Genomic DNA, 13,585 nt, shown 5'->3' with positions numbered 1-13,585 from the left:
AAATCTATTGAAAGCGGATTGTATAATTCCACGTAAGAAAAGTTCCTTTTTTCAAGCATTTTTTGTCATTCAGAGCATCACATCATTGGAATTCTGTAACACACTCAATTAGAGAATGCTCATCGTTTAAGTCATGTAAGCATAATTTTAAGAAATGGCTTCTTCATAATCAACAATGTGAACATTAATGCTGCTTATTATTATTAATAATTTAATTATTAGTTTTTTTTTTACTCATAACAATATCATTTAATTTCCTTTTTTTTAAATATCTTTCTTTTTTTATTGTGTACATATATTGTCTTTTTGGATAATATGTTTAATTGTACTTTACAGAGTTGCTTACAAGTTCTAGTTCTATTATTGTTGTTATTGTTTTACACTCTTCTCTAGTTTTAGGCCTAATAACATCTGGCAAAGGGATAACCGAAGAAAACTAGCGTTCAGGCTAATTTAATTACATTTACATTCATGAATGTTGATTAGTGTACACTGTCTCTTTTCTAAATAAATAAATAAATAAATAAAAATGCCCTGTATGCAAAATAAAATTATTTTTCTTTTTTGACCAGGACAACACATTTTCTGAGAGTCACTGGTAAAGTTTCAACAATGCGGAGAAAGAATTAGATCTGGACTAATGAGGCAGCGCTAGATTGATACTGGACATAGATTAAGCCGATTGAGTTGCAGAACGGCTCTGAATGTTGATTGAAAGAATGGAGACGAATGAGATCAGACATAAATTAGGCTAAATAGCTCCTGTCTATATCAATGTGCACAGCATTGTTGCTCTTTGAATGTTGCCTATGCCCGTTCACCAGCGGTCCCTCCCAGCGTAAAGCTTGATTTATGAGCACCTCAATGAAAAAGGACATTCAGCGATTGGAAACAGTGCTGACTCTGGGAGAAAATACTCCCAATAAACAGCAAATTACATAGGATCTCTGCTGGCTATTAGTCTCAGTTAGATGCAGGTTAGGGGGCAGGGCCCAGGGTCTAGACAACTCACTACAGCAGTTCCCCAATTCACCCACCTTATTTGTTAAAGAGAGATTGTTTATTTCAAGTTCAAGACCTCAGAAAAATTCCTCCTGCTCTTGTGAGTTGTCATCCCAGGTTGGATTTGGGCGAGTCGCCCCAAATTGTCCCGTTCCCACGGGTTTTGAGCCATAAAGTGTGTAAAGCTCATATAAACTTCTTGAGTTTCAATGAATTTGATGGTGTTTTGCAGGTTACCTGGTGTCCTGGGAGGTGCAGGGGAAGAACCAATCACGGGTGGCACGCACCTTGGCCAATACCACGCTGCACTACAAGGTCACCGGCCTGACATCCCTCACCACGTACACTCTGGAAGTGGCAGCTATGACGGAGGCAGGAGTTGGAACTGTAACTTCCTCCACCATATCTTCGGGAGTGCCACCAGGTCTTTCGTAGCTCTTTAACATAGACAATTAAAAATAACCTGTATTAAGGGAGCTACTCTTCCTTATTTATGGATGCATATTGTACACAAGCAATATAAGAATGAATGATGATCTTTTGAGTTGGCCTTTTCTGCTCAGAAACTGCGAAGTTGTTGCCCATGCACTGCCATTAATCAAATGTGGCACTGAAGGAGAAATATTCATTTGTACCAGCTTTAAGGCAGACTTTCTCTCGCTCACTGAAAGAAGGCAAAGGCTGAACTGGCTGAACGCCAAGCCAAAACCATAATGCCTGCTGATAAATTGCTTATTGTGAGACATTAGGGAAACAGACGTCTACACATCACAGTGGGGATTTCGGGCAGATGCGAGACTATCGTCTGTTATTTGATTTAATTCCAGTGTAATTTCATCAAAGGTTTCTCAACCCAAATGAGACTTTTTATCTCTGCACTTCAAAAGAATCGCAAATCTCTTTTTTGACTCAGTCCCTTGTCTACACAGTCTTATTAAAAATATTCTGGTCATGATTTAGAAATATTGGGTGTTATTGACTTTAGAAGGCAGGCTTGTGGATGTTTTGTGTTTATTGATTGTTGTTATGTGCGGATGTTGTTAAGAAGTGACTTTTAACTTTTTTTTATTTGTCTATATTTTGTCTTTATTTGTTTTTTGTTGTTGTTGTTTTTTGCCTTTAACGCAGAACTTCCCGGGCCTCCATCAAATCTGGTTATTTCCAAGATCAGTTCACGATCGGCTACACTGAAGTTCCGTGCAGGAGATGATGGGAAGACGACCATCTCCAAGTGGATTGTCGAGGGGCAGGTGAGTAATATTTCAGTTCTTCTTTATCTGATCATTATCCGCCTACCATCGCTGGCCTGAAGCTGTACATCCTCACAGTGCTCCCTGATGAGTCTTCACTAGCCAAGAAAAACATTTTACATGATAATGAAATATCTCTGCAGTGTTGAGCATGTACTTATGGTGATTTGTGTAGGCTTCGTCTCCTAGTCTTAGCAATGTACATTTCAGTTATTTTTACAGCTTGATGGATTAATCAGCTGGATTCAAGGTGGGACAACGAAGTAAAAAATATCTGCAATATTTTTATTTGTCGGTCAGTGTGCACCGAATAACATTTTTGGCTGTTGGATCATTTCTCACAAAAATGAAAAGGAATCAATCAATCAATCAATCAATTAGCCAAGTTCTTGAGGATTCGATGTGGAAAAGTGGAGCAAAAAAATATCTGTGCTTTTTTTATTTGTCAGTCAATATACACTGAACAACATTATGCATCAATTCTCACCAAAAAAAGATTAAATTAAATAAAAGATAAAGTTCAGGATTCAAGGTGGGACAGTGATGCAAAAAAATTCTGTGCTGTTTTTAATTTGTCGGACAGTGTACACCGAAAAAAAATTTGGCTGTTGTATCGTTTCTCACAAAAATGAAAAGGAATCAATTAATCAATCAAGTTCTTGAGGATTTAAGGTGGGACAGTGGAGCAAAAAAATGTATCTTGTCTATTTGTCTAACAACATTTTTTATCAAATTAATTTAAAAATGTAAAATGAAAAATAAAATGAAAAAAATAAAAAATATATATTTTAAAGAATGTAAAAAGGTCACATCAAAATCGAATCTAACCGCCATCCAGCTGTCATCACAGGGTTTTAAAAACAGCCAGCATGCACTTATCACACGTACTCGATTCAATACCACTCAGCACTTCCATTTCAACCTGAATAACAGCAAGTTCCAGTTGTGATTGCCCTCTATGGCTCAGAGATGTATTGAGAGCGCATCCTCGCCCTTTCCACATCGCCTGCGACTTTAGCAAAAGTGATGACAGATTGAATCACATGACTGACTCCTAATTTGTAATCGACGTCCACTCTCTAAACTTGACGGTGCCGGGCCGGAGCTTGCAAAAGGAAGCCTCGGCTTTTCATGTGGTGGCACTTGAATTCCAGAGTTGATTGAGGCCGGGCTATCTGCCACTGCAGAAATCTGTCAAAGAGCGAGAGAGAGCCACTGCATACGCACCAGCTATGAAATACAACGGCGGTCTCCAGCATAAGGTGCCACGCGTCTAACATCTATCACGTTGGCATAAATGCTTACTGCATACAGTACACTCCACTGGTCATAGTAAATCTTCCTGAGTGCTGTGAGCTTTGATTGGTTTAGACTTGGCTTGCACAATGTGTTTGGAATGGGGCAGTGGCTGGCACTGTTCTGGACTCAATTGAAAAAGCTTTAACCTGCTCTGCTCTGCATTCCCGCTGAAGGCCTGTGCCCTACAAAACACTCTATGAGCCTTTGGCCTGTGATGTCCCGGGTATAATGAAGTGCAGTGTGTGGAATTTTCTCCTCCTTCTTTCATTAACTTCACTACTTGGTTCTCAAAAGGCTCTGAAAAATGGCTCTATTAGATGTTTCAAATGCCATGGCAGATTAATGTCCAGGTAGTCTCATGTAACCAGACTATTGCCACTTTGGCTGGTCCACTTTTTATTCTGGACAAGACCTACCCATCTGACTGATACATAAAATAGCTAACAGTTTTTTTTAGGAGGAAAATCCCATTACCTATAAGTCTTAAAAATATTTGATAGATATTGTAGTGCTTTTTGTAGCAGCCCTGTAAATTGTAAACTTGACTTTGTGTCCTGGTGATAAATTAGTGAATGCTCCTTTGATTGGAGCTTTCAGTTTTGAGAAAACTCTTGCCATTTATATTTGCAAAATTAATCTGAATGCACATATGATTTTAAAAAAACAAACATTTATAGGGCTGTCAAAGTTAATGTACTAACTTTTATTAATATTTATTGAATATGTTTATTGCAGTAATTTTGGAAAACACTTCTCTGTAATTATATTTATTTTGGAAAAGAAAATCTTGAAAATCTTACTCCTCTGTCATTGCTATGTTAGTGAGTAGGAAAAAATTACATTTAATAATTTACTTTGAGTTTAGTACAATGACAATATAAAAGCCAATTATTTAATTTTGCAAACAAAAAAATGAAATAAATAGGCCTGTCAAAATTAACACGTTAGCACATTGACTTCTCTTTCACACTTAAACGGACAAAAACACAAAATATGTCAAAATGCCTGCTTTGTCGAGTGTTAAATAAAGTCTTAAATGACCATAAAGAGTTGCGAGGTCATATGTGTCAGATCTAAAAGTGACAGCAGCCTAATAAACCTGCTTCTGTGATGTCTCTAATGTTAGTCAAATAACAAAAGACAAAGAAAAAATCACTCACTTCTCTTGACTGAATAACTTTGTACCTTTAATAAGGATTAATCTATTTTTAAATAATAATTTACAAAAGGGGGTCATCGTATTTAGGGGTAATTGGTGTTGTTGCCACAGACTGTTACAGCAGTGCTCTCTGTATTCAGGTGGGCAGTGTCGGTGATGAGGAAGAGTGGAAGGTGTTGTACGAGAAAGAGAACGACCCTGAAGCTCAGTTGCTGGAGGTGCCCAATCTCACACCGTTCACACACTACAGGTCAGTGTTGTTTCTGTACAAACACACATTAGATGCATTAAGACAGCAAATGCCATGTAAACAGCATTTTCATTTGCTTTAACCTGAATAAATACACACTTTAAGTGAGCCTAATCAAATTAAGACATCTAGATTACTCCAATTACAGTTGCATTACTGGAGACAAGTATACACCTTAATCAGATTATGATTATTCTTTGCCTGCATGAATAAATCGAATGGTACACAGTTCAGCACACTATGGCAATGTTTTCCATTCTGTATTTATGCCTGTGATCTTGTTATTTTCTGCTTCTTTCCCCGAGGATGCAGTTAATTCATTCCTTTCTTCTTTCCTGTTCTTTCTGATCTTGACATCTTTGTAATATTTGTCTTATACGGAAAAAAGACAATTGAACAGAGATTTGCTGAGACATAGTATGTGCATGAAATCTATTTACACACAGAAAACAGTTATTTTATGCATGAACTTCAGAATTCACTACACACCGCAAGTTCTGTGACTGACAGTCGCATTTGAATGATCATTCTGTGGGTGTGCAGAATACATCACAGCGAAAAATCACTCCAAACCTTGCAATGGTTGACATATGATAACCATATCTACAATATTGCATCTTGTGGATTTAAACAAACATGCAGGCCAACTGTTTAACCTGTTTTGTATTGTTGTTGCTGAAAGAAGTAATAGCAACCAATTACTTAATATTTATCAACTGTTCTTAATAAACTGTAGAGCTAAAATAGTCTCTTTTCACATTCACAAAAAAAGTTTAAATATTTACAAACAGGATTTCACATTATCCTAATTCACATTTACAAAATATGAAATGCAAAATTCATTAAAAAATGATTCACTAATGCAAATCACAATTCCTAAATATACAAGTTTGTTTGCAAATGTTTGCAATGTACAAATTGATTGTTGATTCTGCATTTGCAAATGGTCATTTGTTTGTGAGAATCGTTATGGATTTGTGTGGGCCAATCTTGAGAACAGACATTCTCTTTAGCCAATCAGACGTGAGTTTTCAATCCAGCCATTCATAGTAGTGTAAAAATATTCGTATATATTAAAAAAGAAAAAGAAAAAAAAAGGCCTGTTACCTTAACACATAAATTACAATTAATTCTTAAACATCACACCCATTATGGTGTTAAAAACTTGCTTACATAGACCACCTATGTAAAAAATAAGAGCTATTCAGTCTTTGTGTAATACGATTATTTCATTTCAATAATACAAAGCTACTGCTGTTATCTAAACAGGTTTAATGTCTGACTTCAACAATTTGTTTCAGACAGCTTGAATCATCTCTGTGCTTCATGATGAACTGCTTGCCTCAGTGTTTTTCTCTACCCTGCAATTTATGTCAGATCTTATGGATGTTGCCCCAGCCTCTCCATTTGTTCTGCCTGCTGATAAACTTTGATTTCATGGTAATTGGTGCAATTATAAAGTGAATTGCAGCGAGCACAGGGTTCTTTGCCATCTATTTTCCCACTGGGAAGTCTTACCAGTGATTAAGTTTTAACAAAGTGACTGATTAACTTGATGGTTACAGGTTCCGAATGCAGCAGGTGAATATCGTGGGCCGGAGTCCGGTGAGCGCGCCGTCCCGTGTAATTCAAACCCTGCAGGCTCCTCCGGACATGGCGCCCAGCAGCGTGACTGTACGCACGGCCAGTGAGACCAGCTTGTGGCTACGCTGGGTGGTAAGTGGCATTGTGGCCACTTAACATTTTTTAAGCCACTTAACAGTTTTTCTTTTTATTTTAACTAAAATATTGTACATTTTTGAAAATGATACCTTTATCTTCTCCCTGTACACAACAAAAAACGCAAATTTGTGAAATCAGGGGCGTATGTGTATTACGTGTTCAGTCTATAGGTGCGTTGTGATTCTTTACAAATTGACATTGCCAACTACTGGCCTGGCACGAATTATACAGCGTTTTTTGGTCGTTTACACAGATCCGTGTGTATGGGGATCATTTTGACAACATTGCCATCTGTGCCCGGAAAAACGTTTCATTTTAAGTACATCGTTGTCATGTAAACGTACCCTAATACGTATAATTCAGCAGTTTCATATCTGCACTGAGAAATATAAAGCAAGCCAAGTGCATTAGATTCAATTGACTTCATTCAATAATTCCGGGCCTTGATTCATTTTTTTTTTTCGCAGAGGTTGGAATGGCAAAAAAACAGGTTCATGGAAGCTATTACATTGTAACTTTCAGTCCTAGTGTTCTGACAGGCTGTCATTATCTTGTACCACACATGAATTCAGGCTAGGAGGTTGAAACCAGGGTGTTTTTAGACATCTATCGATTTTCACCTGATATAAAGACTGCTGACATGTGAGAGCTAGTGGCTAAATTGAGTTTCTCAAATTGAAGCTCTTTACCTGTCAAATTAAAAGCACATGAGAGCTGATGTTTTGCCAGTTTGTGACATCTCACTTACCTTTTGGCACCCACTCAAAATCGTTCAGTTGATTTTTTTGGGGCACGTAAATGATGAAGCATTATTAAATATGCGTATTAAATATAAATATGAGATTTATAGGAGCATGTATATTTAATTGGGTTAGGCTGAGCTCAGTGTGCTTGAATTAGCAATGTTCAGGACTCTGCTGAGACTGCGTGTTATAGAGGCCACACTGTTTATTTTTACACAGCAAAGTATAATGTAGTTTTCAATTTAGTATGTATTTCATCATATTCTTTATTTTTAGCCCATTTTCCCCTTTCTGAAAAGGCACATCATTTTAGTCAAGGAAAATATTATTTTAACTGAAGATACTGCTCCAAATGACAAAAATAAAAAAGGTCTCAAATCGTAAAAGACCAAATGTTCAAACATTTTGAAAAATACACTACCATTCAAAAGTTTAGGGTGTGTAAGATTTGTATTTTATTTTTTCTCTTATGCACAACATTGCTGCATTTATTTGATAAAAAAATACAGTAAAACAGTATAACTGTGAAGTATTACAATAAAAAACAGTTTTCTATTGAAACTGTTTAAAATGTAATTTATTCCTGTGATGCAAAGCTACATTTTCAGCATCATTACTCTTCTCTTGTCTTCAGTGTCACATGATCCTTCAGAAATCATTCTAATATGATATGATTCGCTGCTCAAGAAACATTTCTTATTATTATCTTATTTTATATTGTTGAAAACAGTTATGTTTATGCAAAACCGTGATACATTTTTTTAAGGATAATTTGATGAATAGAAAGTTCAAAAGAACAGAATTTATTTCAAATATAAATGTAATTCTAAATGTCTTTAAAGGGCAAGTTCGGCGTTTTACAAGTAAAGCCCTGTTTTAAGATCGTTTCTGATGAAATCGAACGGTTAAGATTGAAATTTAGACACATGCTGCTGTCCCGAGAATTTTAGGTGTTTGTGTTAGCACCCCCCCCCCCCCCCCCCCCCCCCACCTCCACAATGGTTTCATAGGTGCATTGGAACAATCATTCATATAAACGCATTAAACTTTAGTTTACAAAGACGTGAAACTCACCGAGTGGTCTGGGGTGTTCACTGATATGCTCACGCAAAAATCGCTGCAAAAGATGCTTTCCAACAGGTGTTTTACCGTTCGTTGTAAAACTGTGGACCTATTTTTCCAACGTCTCGCAACCGGACATTCTTCCAACAACTACGATAAAACCTGTTGGAAAGTTTCTTTTGCAACGATTTTTGCGTGAGCATATCAATGAACACCCCAGACCACTCGTGAGTTTCACGTCTTTGTAAACTAAAGTTTAATGCGTTTATATGAATGATTGTTCCAGTGCCCCTATGAAACCATTGTATAGGTGGGGGGGGGTGCTAACACAAACACCTAAAATTCTCGGGACAGCAGCATGTGTCCAAATTTTCATCTCAACCGTTCGATTTCATCAGAAACAATCTTAAAACAGGGCTTTACTTGTAAAACGCCGAACTTACCCTTTAATGTTACCTTTAATCAATTTAATGTGTCCTTGCTGAATAAATGTATTCATTTTAATATATTATCAAATAAAAAACTTACTGACCCCAAACTTTTGAATGGTAGTGTAAAATACAATTAACATAACAATATAAACATTGATTCATTGAAATATGCATGAATATATAAAGTATTTGTTGCCATAACCAAACCATATAATGTGAAAACTGTGCATTTGCTTCAGTGAGTGTCAAATGTTGTATTATTATTTAATCTTATCTTTGATCTGAACTTTGTTCAGTACTAAGATAGAATTATTTAAATAAATTCTTTCTAGTTTTTTCTTCTGCAAAAGACATTGTTAGATCATCATTAATGTCTGACAGTGCTAGTTTTTTCTCGTCATTTATTGTCTGCTGTATGTATTCATTAAAATCATGATGGATCTTTTTGTCTCATCTTCGTTACTGATCGTGAAATCAAAACACCCTTTGTCAAGGAACATCCCGTCAGTAATTCTGTTGACTGATTCTGAGAGTCTGATGTTTCCCCGGCAGCCACTGCCAGAGACCGAGTACAACGGAAACCCGGAGAGCGTGGGCTACAGGGTCAGAGTGTTGCGAACGGACCTGCGGGGTGAGGCCAGCACACGATTGGTGAACGACAGGCTGGAGAGGGAGATCACCCTGGAGGGCCTGGAGGAGTGGACCGAGTACCAGCTGCAGATCCAGGCCTTTAATTCCATAGGCTCCGGACCCTGGAGTGAGACCGTGAAGGGTCGTACGCGGGAGTCAGGTGAGGACATCCAGTTTGGGCACTGATGTGACTGATACCCATGGGATACAGAGACATATTTGCCACTGTGATGCAGAGAGCATCTTGAGATTTCTCAGGATAATCATATTCTCAATTGTAAACAGGTGGTTGGCAAATTGAATTTTATTTCCTTTATGTGATCACATAACAGCCCCTCACAACACCCTCAATCTGTCTGGCTCGAGAGTTGCTCTGAATGCATGCCTACACTGCAGATAAAAAGCAAGGTGATTGGCTTGCCTGGTGTCGCTATTATCTTTTCCGTTGCTTTCTGCAAGATGCACGCAGAAGAGAGATTTATGGCCCCAAATGGCTGCAGCGGAAACTCCTAAAATCTGATATTTAAAGGTGAATTGTGTCATCTCTGTGTCATTGGTGATATCAAACTGAATTGCAAATATGTTTGTGTTTTATGAAGACTATGAGAATGATGCTTGCTTACACATGCAAAAGTGTGGACACAATGCTATTGCAAGGTGTCGATAGGGTGTTTTCAACATTGACAATAATAAACATGTTTCTTGAGCAGCAAATCAGTTTATTAGAATGAAGGAACACAGTATGTGACGCTGCAGCCTTGCTGAGCAAGACACTTCTTTTAAAAACATTTAATAATTTTACTGACCCCAAATTTCTGAATAGAAGTGTAACTCTAATTATTTTTTCCTAACATTTTATTTGATTCCCATTATCTCAACCCAAATGTATCCATTTGGTCAAGTAATAAATGTTTACATCCACACCAATACGCTGATAAGTACAAAAAATCAGTTAACCCGATTTAACGGTTTGCAAGTAACTGTGTTTACGAGACTGTATTTAAAAAAAGCAGATTATTGCCCGGTGGTGACATTTCACTCTTGTTTATTATGTGAGTTGTGATGTTAAGTAAAGATTTATAAATCGAGCGGGAAAGATGAGAACACATTTTTATATTTCTTGGGTCAAGAAAAAGTCGGAGTTTGCGATACAAACTCGCTGTAGCTGTATGCGCTTAAATCTGCAGTATAAGGATGCTTTCCTATCACATATCACATATGCACACTTCAATAAGCTGACATAACACAGGTTAAGGTGTTTACATGTCAGGCGATATCAGCGAACTGTGCAAATGTTTATGACCTCAAGGTGATAAAGGAAAAAGTTAACGGGTTTTCTTGGCCACACACGTTGTTGGCTTATTAAGCCTTATCGGGTTAAGAACGTGCATGTAAACGCACTCAGTTTCAGTGCTGTTATGGCCAACCTAGTTGTGCCACTCAAACATATTGCAATTCAATTTGTTGCCACTAGTGTTCCAGAAATTGCACACTTCAACATTTGGATGACCGTAAGCAGAAATTAAGTTTGTGTGCAGAGGGAGTCATTATGTAATTGTGTGGATACATGTAGGGATGTTCTGGGCTGACCGTGCTGCCTGATATAAGGCCTCGTGCTAAAGGTTTGTCAGTCTTTTAGTGGTCTGTTCACGCTCACACTCTTTGTTTGCTGCTCACACATTAATGCTGTTTGCTTTCTTTCCTTCCCATGACATTGGACAGGTGACTAAACCACGTGAGTTTACTCGGTACTCGTGGGCCGTGTGTTAAGGCACTGTGCGATAAGGGAGTGTGATTTGTCTTTGTCTGTTTGTGTAGTGCCATCTGGAGCTCCGGAAAATGTGACGGCAGAGGCCATGAGCTCCAGTCGCATCCTGGTAACGTGGGGCCCTGTTCCTGAGCACGAACAGAACGGCAACATCCTCGGATACAAGGTGGTTACTTGTGAGAATAGCTCTCTGTTGTTGTTTTTTTTTTTTTTTTTTACATTCTTTGTGATTTACACAAATAAAAAGGACCTCCGACTGATGTCAAGTAGTGCGCTGAGGTGCTCAATGTGTGCTGAAAGTATAATTATAGTGTCTCAGAAGTGAATAAAGGTTATTTTTCTTTTTTGATGTTTGATATAATCATTGATCATATGTCATATAATCATTATGTGTTTCTCTTTTAAGCCCTATAAAGCATGTTCCAGTACCATTTTAATTTCATTTTAAGTAATCAACTCATTAATGCATTCATGGAAAGTCTGACCCTTACAGAAATATAAATATTTTCAGTTAGATGAGTTAATGTGTACCCATATGTTCAGAGAAGCTTCTCTGGTTTAAAGTCAACAGTAATTAAGACAGGAGGCTTTATGGGAAAAAAGAAAATGAAAGAAGCCTGCTGAACAATAGACCCAGAGTAACCAACTTCACGCCATTCTGCCTTACTAACAGCTATCCCTGTGTGTTTCCATTTAATGTGATCTTAAATTAAAGTCAGTCACAATATCAAAATCGCACAACAGTGGTGTGAGCTGCGATCATGCTTTATATACTTATTCTTCTAGGTTATATACAAAGAGAAAGACTCGGATTTGGCGGCACAGGTGGACGTGGTTAAAGGGAATTTGACACAGTCTGTCTTGCTGAGGAACCTGCGTAAATACGTCCAGTACGAAATCCAAGTTTTGGCTTTTACTCGAATCGGAGATGGGCAACTCAGCAGCACCGCAGTCCTGGAGAGGACCAAGGATGATGGTGGGCAAATATTTTTATATATTCAGTTGAATGAACACATAGGGCATTTAAAGTAATACTTCTCCAAAAAATTCTGCCATTATTTACTCACTTTCATTTCATTCATCCAAACCCATATTTAGTTTTTTCTGTGGAACACAAAATATTTGTAATGCAGCTCATACAACAACAATTCATAGTCACCACATCTGTTAAGCTGCAAAATGATAGCAAAAACCGAAAATCATCTTATAAGTATTGTCAACAAACTTTGTAATATTCCAAGTATTTTGATGCCGCATGAATCGTTCTTTTTTTTACTCTGTTCTTTTCAATGAACCAGCTGATCCGGTTCACAAATGGATTGATTCATTCTCAAATCTAAATTCAACTGTCAATAGTTCTCAGGAACATACTGGGGAACTTACTTATTTGGTTTGTTCCTCATATAAACTGTTGTGTGGCCTCAAAAGACTTATGTATGTTAGTATGTTGTTTTGTGTGTTTGTAATTTGTGTAGCTGAAACTTAATTTTTGTCATTTTGTCATAATCCATTTTAAGATTATTTTAAATATCTCCATTCTCGTTTCAAGGCAAATGCATATGGGTTTGAAACGGCATGAGATGAATAATGACTGAATTTTTATTTTTGGATGAACTCTCCCTTTAATGCTTTAACTGTTTTATGTGCACCCTCCTTGACCAAGCAGTGTAAGTTTATGAGCTGTCATGAATAATGGCCATTTGCTCTGCGCACGAGAAGTGCACAGATTGATAGGGCCTTGGATTTTATTGAATAAAAAGATAAAATGCCATTTAGTCTTAAGCTCTTTCAGACACTTTTTTGAAGGTTTTCTGTAGTTTTTGATGCTTAATTTGTTTTTGGTGTACATTCTTTGCCTTTGCATTCACTCACGGTTGTTTATCACTTTCCAGCGCTATACAGCGCTATACACCGCTATATTTAATATTAAATACCCTACATAACGTTTTGTTTAAGATTAGAAAACTAAAACATTTAGAGTATGACACCACAAAAACTTTTTCTGTGAGGATGGCCTCCAAATGTTTACTTTATGGACTTCAACTTAAATAGACTTTGAAGGGTTGGCTGAATTTGAGGAATGAAAGCTTTCAGAAGAGAGGTATGATGGTTTGCTATCTATTATAACAGTGATTCAATGGTCAGGATTACAGACAGATAACAGATGGAACTAATGCACTCTTATATGATTGCTATACAGCCAAAAGGGCCATAAGGGACAGACTAGAGCAGAAATGTGTTTTTGGGAAACAGCACAAATAAGGCCCCC

The 13,585-nt window shown here is 37.3% G+C and overlaps 1 protein-coding gene across 2 annotated transcripts in view; it reads left to right on the top strand.

Annotated features, from left to right (window-relative positions):
* The window catches only part of sdk1a (sidekick cell adhesion molecule 1a), a 391,713-nt gene that overhangs the window by 325,358 nt on the left and 52,770 nt on the right, over nucleotides 1–13,585 (top strand). For both annotated transcript variants that reach the window (XM_077213331.1, XM_077213330.1), the window contains exons 21-27: nucleotides 1,235–1,426; nucleotides 2,131–2,252; nucleotides 4,851–4,960; nucleotides 6,526–6,676; nucleotides 9,471–9,708; nucleotides 11,367–11,482; nucleotides 12,103–12,292. In XM_077213331.1, the coding sequence (XP_077069446.1) occupies nucleotides 1,235–1,426; nucleotides 2,131–2,252; nucleotides 4,851–4,960; nucleotides 6,526–6,676; nucleotides 9,471–9,708; nucleotides 11,367–11,482; nucleotides 12,103–12,292 (1,119 nt within the window). The remainder of the gene's footprint in view (nucleotides 1–1,234; nucleotides 1,427–2,130; nucleotides 2,253–4,850; nucleotides 4,961–6,525; nucleotides 6,677–9,470; nucleotides 9,709–11,366; nucleotides 11,483–12,102; nucleotides 12,293–13,585) is intronic.

This window comes from Siphateles boraxobius, unplaced genomic scaffold, assembly GCF_051911475.1.
Source record: "Siphateles boraxobius isolate OS27281-9 unplaced genomic scaffold, OSU_SipBor_1 66, whole genome shotgun sequence".
In the NCBI taxonomy this organism is placed as follows: Eukaryota; Metazoa; Chordata; class Actinopteri; order Cypriniformes; family Leuciscidae; genus Siphateles; species Siphateles boraxobius.
This window is presented reverse-complemented; position numbering and strand designations above follow the sequence as displayed.